The following is a 13734-nucleotide window of genomic DNA, read 5'->3' on the forward strand; positions in this document are numbered from 1 at the left end:
ATCTCATGGTCTTCAATGATGAATTGGGCTGGCTCAGGTGTTGATTCTTTATGATATTTTCATCCACAGGAATTGGATTTGAAGTTTAGAAAATAAAATGTAATAGGTCAACTACCATTACAGATAGCTGCCTCATTTTTCATTATCCAAATGTGAAGTTCCCCGTGTAATTAGATTATGCATGATCAACTTTTAAAAGGAAGAGGGTCTCATTATCAAGTGGTAAAAGCGTCTGTGAACCAGGCCTATAAGTGTCCTGTCTCTTGGTCAGAATCTCTGAGTTGTTGTCAGACTAAAAGCTGGTAGAATACTCTGACGAACAGGACAAAACAATCCCCTTCTGTTTTCGTCAAGGTGTAACCGTGATGGCCAGACAGTAATGGGAATCAACGGACAGCAGCAGAAAGCTCGCTTCTCCTTTGAGGCTTTCCGCTTTGTCCAGTTCACAGGATCAACCCTCTCCACCTACTATGTTCACTGTGCCACCAGACTCTGTGTGAACTCCTTCTGCTCCACCCTCACTCAGGTCAGAATCTGCCTCCAGTGGCAACACACATCATAAATGCAATCCTTTTGCCCAACATCCAATGCCACTCGGTCTTTGCATTGGATGTACACATTGAGGTGCACATCAATCCATTATGGACATAATTGCTTGGGATAACAATCTGCACAAATTATTTCATGCTATGAATCTAGGGATACATTTTTATTGTACAGCGAGGCGCAATTTTGTGGAAAGCTGTGACAGAAATTAGAAGAGTTCTTCATTTTTACTGCTACTTCTCAAATAAAAATGTAATTTTAACTAGTGTTAACACTTTATTTGTAATTGTAACTAGGTTGCTTTATTTTTTCTTGGAAACTGTCTTAACCAAAATGACATGACCCAATTCACATGCAGAACTGCACCACTGGCTCAAGAAGACGCCGCAGCATCAACAACAACCAAGACACCACAGTGAGCGACATAGCCACCATCAGCTCAGGTCCCATCATTACTCGCCAAGACAATGGTAAGAATGTGATTAGTCTTTATAGGTTGACATTTCAGAATTCTGAGATACTCAAGTAATGAAGACAACATTTTTATACACTGCTCAAAAAAATAAAGTTTAACACCAAGTCAGTTAAACTTCAGGGATATCAATCTGTCCATTTAGGAAGCACAAGTGATTGTGAATCAATCATCTGCTTTGGTGCAAATGAAAGTGACAACAGGTGAAATGGAGAGACAAAAGCAAGACAACCCCCAAAAAGGGATTGGTTTTGGATGTGGTGGCCATAGACAATTGCTCTCTCCCGATCCTTCCCGGCTGTTTCTTCTGTGGTTCTGTGTTCTGCTAGTGTCCTTGTCACTACCAGTAGCATGAGGCGGAAGCTGCAGCCCAATCAGGTTGCACAGGTAGTCCAGCTCCTCCGGGATGGCACATCCATACATGCGGTCGCAAAATGGTTTGTTGTCACTCCCAGCACAGTCTCAAGAGCATGGAGGGGATACCAGGAGACCGGCCGTTAAACGAGGAGAGCTGGACAGAGCCATAGTAGGGCATCAACCCAGCAGTAGGACCGGTATCTGCTCCTTTGTGCAAGGAGAAGAAGGAGGAACACTGCCAGAGCCTTACAAAATGACCTCTAGCAGGCTACTGGTGTGCATGTTTCTGACCAAACTATCGGAAACAGACTCCATGTGGGTGCCACCAGAATTGGCAGGTCCTCCATTGGCGCCTCGTTCTCTTCACATATGAGAGTAGGTTCACACTGACCACAGGTTCACACTGACAGGCATGAAAGAGTCTGGAGATGCCATGCTGTATGTTATGCTGGCTGTAACATCATTCAGCATGACCGGTTTGGCGGTGGGTCTGTGATGGTCTGGGGAGGCATATCCTTGGAGGGTCGCACAGAGCTCCATGTCATAACCAACGGTACCCTGACTGCTGTTAGTTACTGTGATGAAATCCTCAGAGTTATTGTCAGACCTTACACTGCTGCAGTGGACCCTGGGTTCCTCCTAGTGCAGGACAATGCCCAGCCTCATGTGGGTATAGTGTGTAGGCAGTTCCTGGATGACGAAGGCATTGATGCCATTGACTGGCCCCTTCTGTTCACCTGACCTAAGTCCATTTAAGCACCTATGGGACATTATGTAGCGGTGCATCTGACACCGCCAAATACAGTCACAGGTGCTCACTGATGCCCTGATCCAGGTCTGGGAGGAGATCCCCCAGGACACCATTCACTCATCAAGATCTGATGTGTGATTAAAGTGTTCCCTTAATTTGTTTTAGCAGTGTATTTGCTGAGTTTGCTGGGTTTCTCTTGCTCTCTCACATGGTAACTGATGGCATCTGGAGGTATGCATATACTGCCAACATGAGTTAATTCCCTGTATTCCTCTATTTTTTGAACAAAACAGATGACAAGAATATGGGAGACAAAGTAAAAGTTACTAAGGCTCCCAGCGAATAATAGGTGAAGCATGTGTGAAACTGTCCAAAGTGAAGGGTCGGAAAAGGAATACTTACCTGGTACATGGAAACAAAATGTATTGACTATAATTTCTGTTATAAAGAAATGAGGTACACATACAGTATGGGATATCATGCCCCTGTGTGGCCTGATCGTGAAAACGTCTATTCACATTTTCAGGCAGATGACCCGCCGTGTCATCTGTGAGGCCCTGACTGCACATTTATACTTCAATCATTCCGGTTATCTCTCAGGTCACAATAGCTGCTGCTCTCAAGTTGCACAGCAAGGCAACCAAGTGTTAAATGTCGTGTAGTACTAGCCAGAACATGGCTTTTCAGAACTGGACCAAAATGTCTCAGAGCTAAGAACGTCACTGGCAGCTCCACGTACAGTACCAGTCAAAAGTTTGGACACACCTTCTCATTCAATGGTTTTTCTTTATTTTTATTATTTTCTACATTGTAAATTAATACTAAAGACATCAAAACTATGAAGGAACACATGGAATTATGTAGTAAACAAAAAAGTGTTAAACAAACCAGAATATGTTTTATATTTTATATTCTTCAAAGTAGTCACCTTTTGCTTTGATGACAGCTTTGCACACTCGGTGGTCGGTTGGGTGATTGTGGAGGCCAGGTCATCTGACGCAGCACTCCATCACTCTCCTTCTTGGTCAGATAGCCATTACGAAGCCTGGAGGTGTGTTTGGGGTCATTGTCCTGTTGAAAAACAAATGACAGTTCCACTCAGCGCAAATCAGATGGGATGGCATGTGCTGCAGAATGCTGTGGTACCCATGCTGGTTAAGTGCGCCTTGAATTTTGAATAAATCAGCAACAGTGTCATCACCCCCACACCATCACACATCCTACTCCATGCTTCATGGTGGGAACCACACATGTAGAAACCATCCGCTCACCTTTTCTGCGTCTGACAAAGACATGGCGGGTGGAACCAAAAATCTCAAATTTGGACACAGTACAGATTTCCACTGTTCTAATGTCCATTCCTTGTGTTTCTTGGCCCAAACACCTCTCTTCTTCTTCTTGTTATTCCTCAGTAGTGGCTTTTTTGCAGCAATTCGACCATGAAGGCCTGATTCACGCAGTCTCCTCTGAACAGTTGATGTTGATATATGTCTGCTACTTGTGGGCTCTAATCTGAGGTGCAGTTAATTTGCGGTCTCTGAGGCTGGTAACTCTAATGAACTTATCCTCTGCAGCAGAGGTAACTCTTGGTCTTCCTTTTCTGGGGCGGTCCTCATGAGAGCAAGTTTCATCATGTGTTTGATGGTTTTTGCGACTGCACATGAAAATACATTCAAAGTTCTTGAAATTTTCCAGATTGACTGACCTTCATGTCTTAAAGTAATGATGGGCTGTCGTTTCTCTTTACTTAGCTGAGTGGTTCTTGCCATAATATGGATTAGAACAGTAGTCAAATAGGGCTATTCACTGTATAGAACCGTGTACCAGCTCTTCTTCTGCGCAACACTTTGAAGAATATAAAATATAAAACATATTCTGGTTTGTTTAACACTTTTTTGTTTACTACATAATTCGATATGTGTTCTTTCTTAGTTTGGATGTTTTCATGTTAATCTACAATGTAGAAAATAATAAAAATAAAGAGAAAGCATTGAATGAGAAGGTGTGTCCAAACTTGACTGGTAGTGTAGCTGATGTTAAGGTTACATTGTGGAGACGTCCAGACCCCTCCAGCCATCATACAGAGCCCCCACATCTGTTTACACCAACTAGAGAAAAGACACCCTTCCGATAGGGAAGCCTGGCTTAGCAAACCAGGGTCCCTTCAAGGGAGGGAGTGCAACAGAACTAGCACCGTGCCACTGGCTGCTTTCTGGTTAAGGTGCAGGGGGTTAGAGACAGGCCAAATGGTAGCACCTGGTATCTGAAGGCTGTGCCTTTGAATGCAAACCAGAAACAACCTGTGTTTCACATGTATTGCTACATGAAGCTAAGCATCTACGAGATTGATTGTTGTCAACAAATCCCCCATAGCTGCTGGAGTGTTAACATTTTGATTTCATATATATTTAGGAATTTGTTTAGCACTCACGGATGTAGAATAGGCTGGACCAACTTCTGTACACCTCTGAAGCAGGAATAACTTGGACTGATGTCACAAGCTTTATAAAAGAGCATATTTGAAAAATATTGTTGCATAAGCTCATTAACTGCTACTTGCCACGATTGGGAGGGTTACTTTAATCATCAATTCCAATACCAATTACCTAAAAAAAAAAAAAAAAAAATGTAGTCTAACATAATGCAAGTATCACAATATGAAAGTAATGCAACTTGATTACTTTCAATTACTTTTGGATTACTTCAATACCAAACATATGCAAATAAAGACTAGCGAAGAGAAGTATCAATAAGATCATTTTCAATTCATATTAAAAACAAATATGTATTCTGTAAAAATACTACAAATCTGTGTATTTGGTAGACCAATGCGATGTTGTGTGGGACTCATGAAGTGTTGTAATGTGTGCACATGTGCATGTTTACAGACTTACATACCATTCTTTATTTCAAAATTGGAATCCTGTAAGTAATCCTCTTTTTTACTGAATGTATCTGAAATCTACTTAAATTTTTTTTCTGTAACTTGACTGGAATACAGATACCTTTTTTTGTATCCTGCTTAGGTAATCATGTTACATGTTTTCCATTACTCCCAAAGCCTGCCACTCGCACAACATAGGTCTTCATGCACAAATTCAGCTGCAAGCTAAAAACAAAGCATAGAAGGAGGCAAAAAATGGCACAGGTGTGTACAGAACTAAGTAGCAAGCATCGTGCATGTTTAAAAAGCACCGAGTGCTGCTGTAACTCTACCCTCGTAACTTGAGTTCTGCTTGCACGACTCAACCTGACTTTTAACAATCTGGTGAGGAAACCACTGGTAGTACAGGCCCTCATATGATTGGTCCTATTCAATGCAATCACACCCACATGGACCTCCTAATTGACAGATTCTGTTATCTGTCTATTTGCAGACAGCTTGGTCAGGAAACACAGTTAAATACATAAATGTTATACATATATAGCTTTCATCATGCTTATCAGTATAATACTGCTTTTTATGGTTTAATACTTGGTATCTCTTTCCTTTCCAGGTGTTCAGCAGACTCAAATGAACAGCAGCGTGGTGGCTGTTTCCGTTGTAGCAAGCATTGTTGGGTCCATCTGCCTTACTCTGGTGGCTTTCATTGTGCACCATATGTACAACTCTAAGATCAGTATCAACAAGACAACTCTGTCTTGATTCTGTCCTGTTTCATCCACTCATACAGTTTACAAGACCAGGGGAGTATTGTAATAAATGAGTCAGAGCTCTGACCTTTGCATTAACTATTGGTATTGTACAGTACTAGTTTCTTAATAAGGCATAAGCGAGGGAAAATATCAGTAAGTTGTGTCTTTTAATCTATCAATACAACCTTAAAGGGACACTTGACCCCCAAATCAAATGTTTTTCCTGTAGTGCCAATATTGGTTTAGATTGTTTTGTTGTGAATTGCTGAGCTTTGGAGATATTGTTTGTTGAGATGTCTGCTTTCTCTCAATTATGATGGAACTCAGCTTGTGGTGCCATCAATAATACATTTCATCCATCCATCCATTGTCTGTGACTGCTTATCCTTTTCAGGGTCACAGGGCGGCTGGAGCCGATCCCAGCTGACATTGGGCGGGCGGCAGGGTACACCCTGGATAAGTCGCCAGTTCATCACAGGGCTGACATATTAGGACAAACAACCATTCACGCTCAAAATCACACCTACGGACAATTTAGAGTAACCGATTAATTTGCATGTCTTTGGATTGTGGGAGGAAGCCAGAGTAAACCCACGCAGACACAGGGAGACCATGCAAACTCTGCACAGAATGGCCCTGCCTCAGCTAGGTCTCAAACCAAGGACCTTCTTGCTGTGGGGCAACAGCGCTAACCACTGTGCAAAATACATTTGAAAAACAGCAATGTCTCTTTCCAGAAATCATGTCCCAGTTACTCAAGATAATCCACAGACCTTGTTGTGAGCAGTTTCACAGAGGAACTATTTTCTTTTTACTTAACTACTCATGGACGAGAGGCTCATGCTCTTGACAGTGAGCAATGTGAACATCAAGGCATCCTCCTCAGCTGTAAGGTAAGCTAGAAAATAGGAAAGAAAAAGAAAGAAAGAAAGAAAGATAATAGTTCCTACAAGAAACAAAGCAAAGGTCTGTGGATTATTTTGAGTGACTGGTTCATGATTAACCATTAATATGAAATTAATACTAACACTGTAGGCAAACAGAATTGCCCCTCATATGAATTCCTGACCTGTTCTAACCCTGACAACTCCCCACGCCTCAGGCAAAGGGGACCTAACCTCCTCTCACATCCTGATATGTTCTAATCCATACATTGATTTCTAAATCTAAAACTTTTCCCACATAAGTCATACAGAAACAACAACACTGTACATGCATTCAAAAAGCCTTGGAACTGAGGGCATTGATCATTTGTAACTTAAATTCAGGTTTTTTCGGTTGTTTTTTTTATAATTCTATATCTATTGAAGGTTCAGAACTTTTTGTATTTCTATTGATTATGAAGGCATTAAACAAAAACATATATGGTTGTTATTATTTATGGTTTATAAGTGTTATGGTGCTTCTTTCTTTTTTTTCTTTGAGAATATGTCACAAAACTGATGTATGAAGCTACGGTACTGGACTTTTATATTGTTTTTTCAAATAAAAGTATGTTATTTTGTCTGCATGTTTCACACTTTTCGTACTAAGTGCGTACAGCTGCATTTGACATAATTATTTAAGAAAAACGTTTAAATTCCTTCAGTGCAGATAATTTGCTGTACAAGGAACTGATGTTCTCTGTAAAGCAGAGCTGGCCCTTGGCATAGGCTGTATAGGCAAATGCTAAGGGCGCCGTCATCCACGGGGGGTGCCGCAAATGGGGGGAGAAAAAAAAAAAATTACCAGTGCTATTACTACTATTATTTCGAAATATTATATAAGCCCACAGCGACATAACTTCATAGCAAAGCCTATTAAATAATGGAGAGGCCTTTTTTCTGGGTTCCTGGCTGGCTCGTTGCACTGTACCTGCCCTCTGTGAGGGTGGGGGGCGGGGTCGAGTAGCAGTAACATCAATGTGATGAAGTAAATGAAACTAATAGTTTAATGCATCGTAGTTACCGTTGTTGGAGCAGAGTGTTAACTTGCTAGCTTACTTCAGACGATAGTGGCATTGTTTAATAATCAGTAAATAGCTGAGTTGATGTAAGTTAATGTTACTCCACCTTAAATTCATCAGGGACATTTGGAAAGTTAACGTCAGGCCTGTTCAGGTGTTATTTTAACCTGTTGGCTGTGTTTTCCTGCTTGTATGTCAGTTAAAATGCTATTAGTTTTCCATCCCCTTTATAAGTAATAGGGCAGTTGACACAGTTTATGTTTGTTAAAGTTTACATCAGTGTTAAAGTGCAGTTTATTTCACTGCACTTTGCTGATTTTTGCACTCTGGTTGGACTGAATTGCATTGCAATGAAGATAAAATTGAATGAATCTCATCGTGTTTTCATTATTAGTCTATATTAGTCTTATGTATAGCACACACCAAGCATCTGTTTTTTTATTAAAATGTAACATCCAGTGGTCACATATACTTCTCCTCTCTCTTGAGATGCACTTTTAAAATATTGAATACGTATACAGTTTCTGTTAGAGTGTATGAAAATTGATTGTGAAATTGACTGCGATGCAAGGGGGCGCCAGCTAAAATCTTGCCTAGGGCACCAAATCTGTCAGGGCCGGCACCGCTGTAAAGCCTGGGTAAAGTCCTATTTTGTCAAGTGGACGTGTTTAGAAATCCATGATACACAGTCTGCTGTATATACATTAGCTGAGTGCCTGGTTCAGGGGTGCAGGTGGCCTGCTCAGTTGTGAAAACTACCTATACCCTAGTACTTAAGTGTAATTTTGACGTACTTTTAGATGTAATTTACCCATACTTATTAACCTACATTTGGTAAATGGAATTGCATTTCTATAGTGCTTATCCAGCCTGCTGACCACAGCCGCAGGCTGTGCCACAGCAGCCCCATTTCCACAGGCAATAGTATACTCGACTACAATTATTTGGCAGCTACATTTACCAGTTACTCTTCAGAAGCTTTTACATAAAAAAAATCATAAGTTTATAAAATACTGTTAGGTAATAATGATAAATCCACTGATTCCAAACCTTTTCAGCTTATGACCCCCCTAAGCCCTGTCTACTTCTGGGCTATTTTCACGTTTCAGAGGTCTGTTTGTTGTTAGTCCACAGCCACATATGGATTTGAAATATATCAAAGTTTGTATCTTCACGGCTCCAGTTTTAAAAAAGGGGGTTTCAAAAGGCATCATGTCTGTAACAAAGTGTCTCTCAGCCTCTGCAGAAAGGTGTGGTAACTGTGTCAACTATATTGTTCAGGGGGCCACATTTTCAGAAGGCTAAGGGCCGGGGGACGGATATTTCCCTGAGCAATTATTCTTATTATGTATGTACACTTGACACAATGCACCACCACATTTTTAAAACTTTTATTTTGCTATATTGCAAAGCTAGTGCAATCATAAGTTAAAGAATAACATAAATAGGCTTTCTTTTTAGTAATTACATCAAGTACTTATTTTTCTTTGTAAAAAGAAAAGCTGTAATATAGCCCCAAAAGTAAACACATATCTAAAACAAATGTATTCTACACCACATCGTGTCAGCCAATTGCTAAAATTGTTCAAGTCTGACATTTCTTACCTAGCTACATCACAAAAAAGAGTAACTGAACTTGTCAGTGTATTTGATGCCACACACTTAGTTACACGTCTATTCATACAGAGACAGGACAAAAAATGAGCTTGTGTGGCAGAAAGTGAGCGAGGAAGTTGGACTACCTGGCATTTTCTTTGCGTTTGGTCTGAACGTACCATCAGAGTTTGGATTTTCTGCTGGTGAACTTATGAACCCGCCAGATAAATTTCATCAAAGCTGGGGTGTTTTGTTTTGAAGTGCCTGTGGCAGGTTATAATCCAATGGAGGTGCACTCATTGCAGAGCAAACACATTGGCTTGCGCTCAGCAGCTTAGATGTACAAATATTTCCCAGCCTAGTCGCTGTTGGATTTCCGATTTTCGGCATCACCCTTCCTTAGAACGGACAGTGACAATATGCCATATTGGTTTTCTGGATACTCCTGCTAGCTAGCTACAATTCTGTGACAATAGCACAGTGCGCAAAGGCGGTCTTTCGTCATCAACAATGCAAATTTTTGATAGGCTTCTGATTATAGCACAGGACCATAGATCTTCTATATGACAGGAGCGCGTTGCTGGTTTGAGGGATTTATTGGGGCAAAAATGTCAATCATTCAAAATATTTTTTTTTTCAAGTTTAAAATTTTATATAATTGTAAATAGAATTGATCAGTGGGCCAGACTGATTTAATCAGATCATCAGGCTGCCAGTTGAATAGGCTTGCCTTAGGCTGGAAAGCAGGGTTTGGTAGAACACGGACCATCCACAGAAAGAGCACCCACCTCACTCACCTGCTTGGCTGAAGCAAAAGCCAATAGGAAAACAGTCTTCCAGCAAAGAAGTTGATTGTCAAGACTGGACATCGGCTCAAATGGGGGCAGACAAAGGGCTCTTAGAACCACCTGGAGGTCCTTGGAGGGCAGCAGAGGCTTTCGGGATGGGTGACTCTGCCTCATTCATATTTGAAATTGTGCAGCCAGGGGATGTGCTCCTGGAGCCATCGCACTTCTCATGAACAGCAGAAACTGTTGCAAGGTAACCCCTGGTAGTTGATTCTGCCCAACCCAGGGCAAAGAGGTGCTGGAGGAAGGAGAGTATTACAGAGATGTGACAAGCCAAGGGATCCTCCCCCTTAGCACAACATCAATCGCTAAACATCCTATACTTGACTTCTTCACTTTCCACTTGATTTCACTGTACTGCAGCCAAGTGGAGGGGGCCCGCAAGACCTGCAAGGTGTCCACCACCACCCTGTCTAGGCCAAGTGAGCGCAAACGCTGCTGCTCAAGAGCCACATGTGAAGTCTTTGGGTCCGGGGCTCCAAAGCCTGCCCTGCACCTGTAACAGCATATCGCGTCTGACTGGAGGACGCCACAGGTGGCCCTCCAGCATTTTGTGGATCTCTGCCATCCATGGTCTCTGTGGCAAAAGGCTCAGGGCGTTCATCCCCAGTGGTCCTGACGGGCCGTGCATAGACGACCACAGAGGACAGTGAGTGTTCTTCACTGTGGGATGGTCTACCTCCACCCGATCAAAGCATAGGTATATCTGGCCCACTATCTGTGGGTACAACCAGCACTTGCCAGGATGGGGACCTTCCCATGACAGCAGATCTGCTCTGCATTCGGGGGCCCCGGAAGATAGAATGTCCTAAGGACCAGACCCTTGGACTGAGCCCACAAAAGCATGTGCATGTGTTCCCTTTTGCATGCAGGGAATGTGACCTCAACCCACCCACGGTTGAGGTCTCTATCCCAGACAGCACAGCAGGTCACAGGTCACAGGTCCCTCCCCAGACTAAGTGGGAGGACGTGGTTTAGGGCTTTAAGTTTTAAGTAAACTGCCTCCATCTCAAGGAGTTTAACATGCCAACCTGCTATGCAGGACACAAGTGACCCTCAACAGACCTGCCCTCCTAGACTGTGCCCTAGCCTGACTGGGAGGCATCGGTTGTTATGGCCACCCTGCAGCCCCCCTGGCTCAGGGGAACACCCTCTCAGACATCATGTGACTGCCTCCACCATGTGAGGGCCGTGAGGCCTCCCTGGGACAAGGTAAGTGTTCCTTGGCAGGTAGACCTTTTGGTTGCAGCTGCTGCAAAGAGGCCCAACATCCTCTGGCACTGCATTACTGACACCGTCTTGTGTGAAATTTAGTCCATGATGCACTCCATGATTGCCGCCTTGAACAGGCTGTCCATGGTGGTCAAGTCCAGAGTGAGCCCCAAATACTTGATTGACCTGGTTAGGACCAGGTGGCTCTTCTCTGCATTTAGATGCAACCCTAGGGAAATCTGTGTGGCCTCGTGCCAGGCTCTCTGATGGTACACACACCAGCCAGTCATCCAGATAGTTGAAAACCTGAATGCCTTTCCTCTGCAGAGGAATAAGTGCAGTGTCTATGCATTTGTGAACCTTCAGGTTGACAGAGACCTCCAAAAGGGAGGACCTTGCAATTGAAAGCCCTACCCCGGATGGCGAACCAGAGGTTGTATTGCACCTTTCCCAAGAACAGCAGAACGACATTTGTCCTGTGCTCTTGTCTCAAGAACTCCTCGAATGCAAGGGGGGTGGAACCTGAACTGCAGGCAGTACCCAAACTGCAGAGTACTGATCACCCACGTGTAAGAGGTGCACTGACACCAAACAGAGTCACATTTGGTGTGCTCCTGAGAGCGGGGGCAGAAAAGCTGGTGGCCCTGCACCTGCTGCGGGGGAAACCCCTGCCTTATGTTCCCTGAACTCCAAAATGAGCCCTGTTCCACAAAGTGAGGTTGCTGGAGACTGCCTGCCTCTCTGGAGGTCCCTGACCCTCCACTGTTAGCCCAAACACCTCACCAGGAGGTCTATTGCGGCCTCCAAGACAGCCGCCTGGTCTGTATCTGCCAATCCAGACTGACTCAGCCAAATATGCTGCTGGGCCATGGTCAACTGTGCCAAGGAATGCCTCTGGCTCCTAGGATCACTGTCCAGTGCAGAGGATCTTGGTGGAAAAGGTGGTGAAGGAAGCCTGGCAGCCACTGCCGAGAGAGCAGAGCCTCAACAGAAAAAGCACCAGACTCAAGGCGTCCTTACCCACCTGAGAGTCAGTGCTAACCACATCATCCTGAGGCAGCAATGGATAAAGACATATATGGAGGAGCCTGGTGTGGCATATCCAACAAGTGGTGCTGAGTTGCAACCATGCATGGTCTTACACATATCCTCGCACTGCCTTTGCATCACAGATCTGGTCCTGATGTAGTTCACTGAGCTGTTTAACGCAAAACTAAATATATGATATTTTTAGGTATTTCACTTTAATAACGACAAACTGCGACTTCCTTGACTTGAAAATGTATCTTTAAAATTGACAAACATGATTTGTGTAGTTCATGGCGCAAATCATGCAGGATCAAAAAATTATTTGCCTTTGTCCATTCACTACCATACAAAGTTTTTCTGAAATAAGGTCCCATGGGGTCCACCGGAAGGGGCGTGACTTTGGCACTGTATAGGCTTGTTCAAGGGTACATTCCATTTAACCTAAATTGTATCCACAAGAGTTGAAGTAAAGTGATGTGCAGCGTGTGTAATGGTGTACCATTATAATTAATTTTGTGCAAACAAAGCTTCTGTTATACACATGAAACTTATTCTGGATTTTTTTCTAATTTATATATAACATATATTTGATATTTTATATATATCATACATATATTCATACCCACCACCATCCATTTCATAGACACCCCATCCATCACAGAAGGATGGCAATGGACTGTTATCAACAAGGGCATAAAAAGACACAGAGGGGAGAAGTGGCATTAGCATGTTACAAACGCAGGATCAGGAGATCCCAAAAGGACATAATATCTAAACTTGACACAACAGAGCAGGTGATGAGGAAAAAGAGACAATTGTTTGAACAAAATGATTGGAAACCCTGGGGGTTCCTGCTAGTGAACTAATTGATAAAAAAATAGTTGGTACTCCTTCATCAGGCAGCTGAAGAGTAGGATGTACAGTGCCAACCTGACTGTCTTAGCCATTCAGAGTCCTCCAGCAAATTGGCATTCTCTATTCCAACTTGAGGTGAGACATTGTCCTTGTTTAGATCCAATTGTTAGGTAAGGCCAGTATTTTGCTAACCATCCGCACATGGCTGAGGGCACACGATAGTATTGCAAGTTCTCTCACTATACATGGTATAATGCCAGTAGGACACTATATGACTGCATACAAATCAAGTTCTGGTAGCACTAAGATCACATTTAGAAAAAGAGAAACTGTGGTAGTTAATGATTTTCTTAAAGCTCCTGCGTATAAAGGCATACCTATTGGGATTTTTATTGGTTGTGTGGCAATAAGGCATTCAATTTCTAACCTCCAGGATGGTCTGGATGTTGTTATTTTGTTAACCTCACCATTACAAACTTAGCATCAC

The 13734-nt window shown here is 42.8% G+C and overlaps 1 protein-coding gene across 4 annotated transcripts in view; it reads left to right on the plus strand.

Moving 5' to 3' along the window:
- Positions 1–7268, plus strand: part of LOC311269414 (zona pellucida-like domain-containing protein 1) — a 30220-nt gene extending 22952 nt beyond the window's left edge. For all 4 annotated transcript variants that reach the window (XM_084373551.1, XM_084373553.1, XM_084373554.1 and 1 more), the window contains 3 exons: positions 355–526; positions 905–1016; positions 5624–7268. In XM_084373551.1, coding sequence (XP_084229677.1) covers positions 355–526; positions 905–1016; positions 5624–5772 — 433 coding nt within the window. In that variant the 3' untranslated portion in view covers positions 5773–7268. The remainder of the gene's footprint in view (positions 1–354; positions 527–904; positions 1017–5623) is intronic.
- The last annotated feature ends 6466 nt before the right edge of the window (positions 7269–13734 follow it).

Source organism: Pagrus pagrus (assembly GCF_965226575.1).
Source record: "Pagrus pagrus genome assembly, chromosome: 14".
In the NCBI taxonomy this organism is placed as follows: Eukaryota; Metazoa; Chordata; class Actinopteri; order Spariformes; family Sparidae; genus Pagrus; species Pagrus pagrus.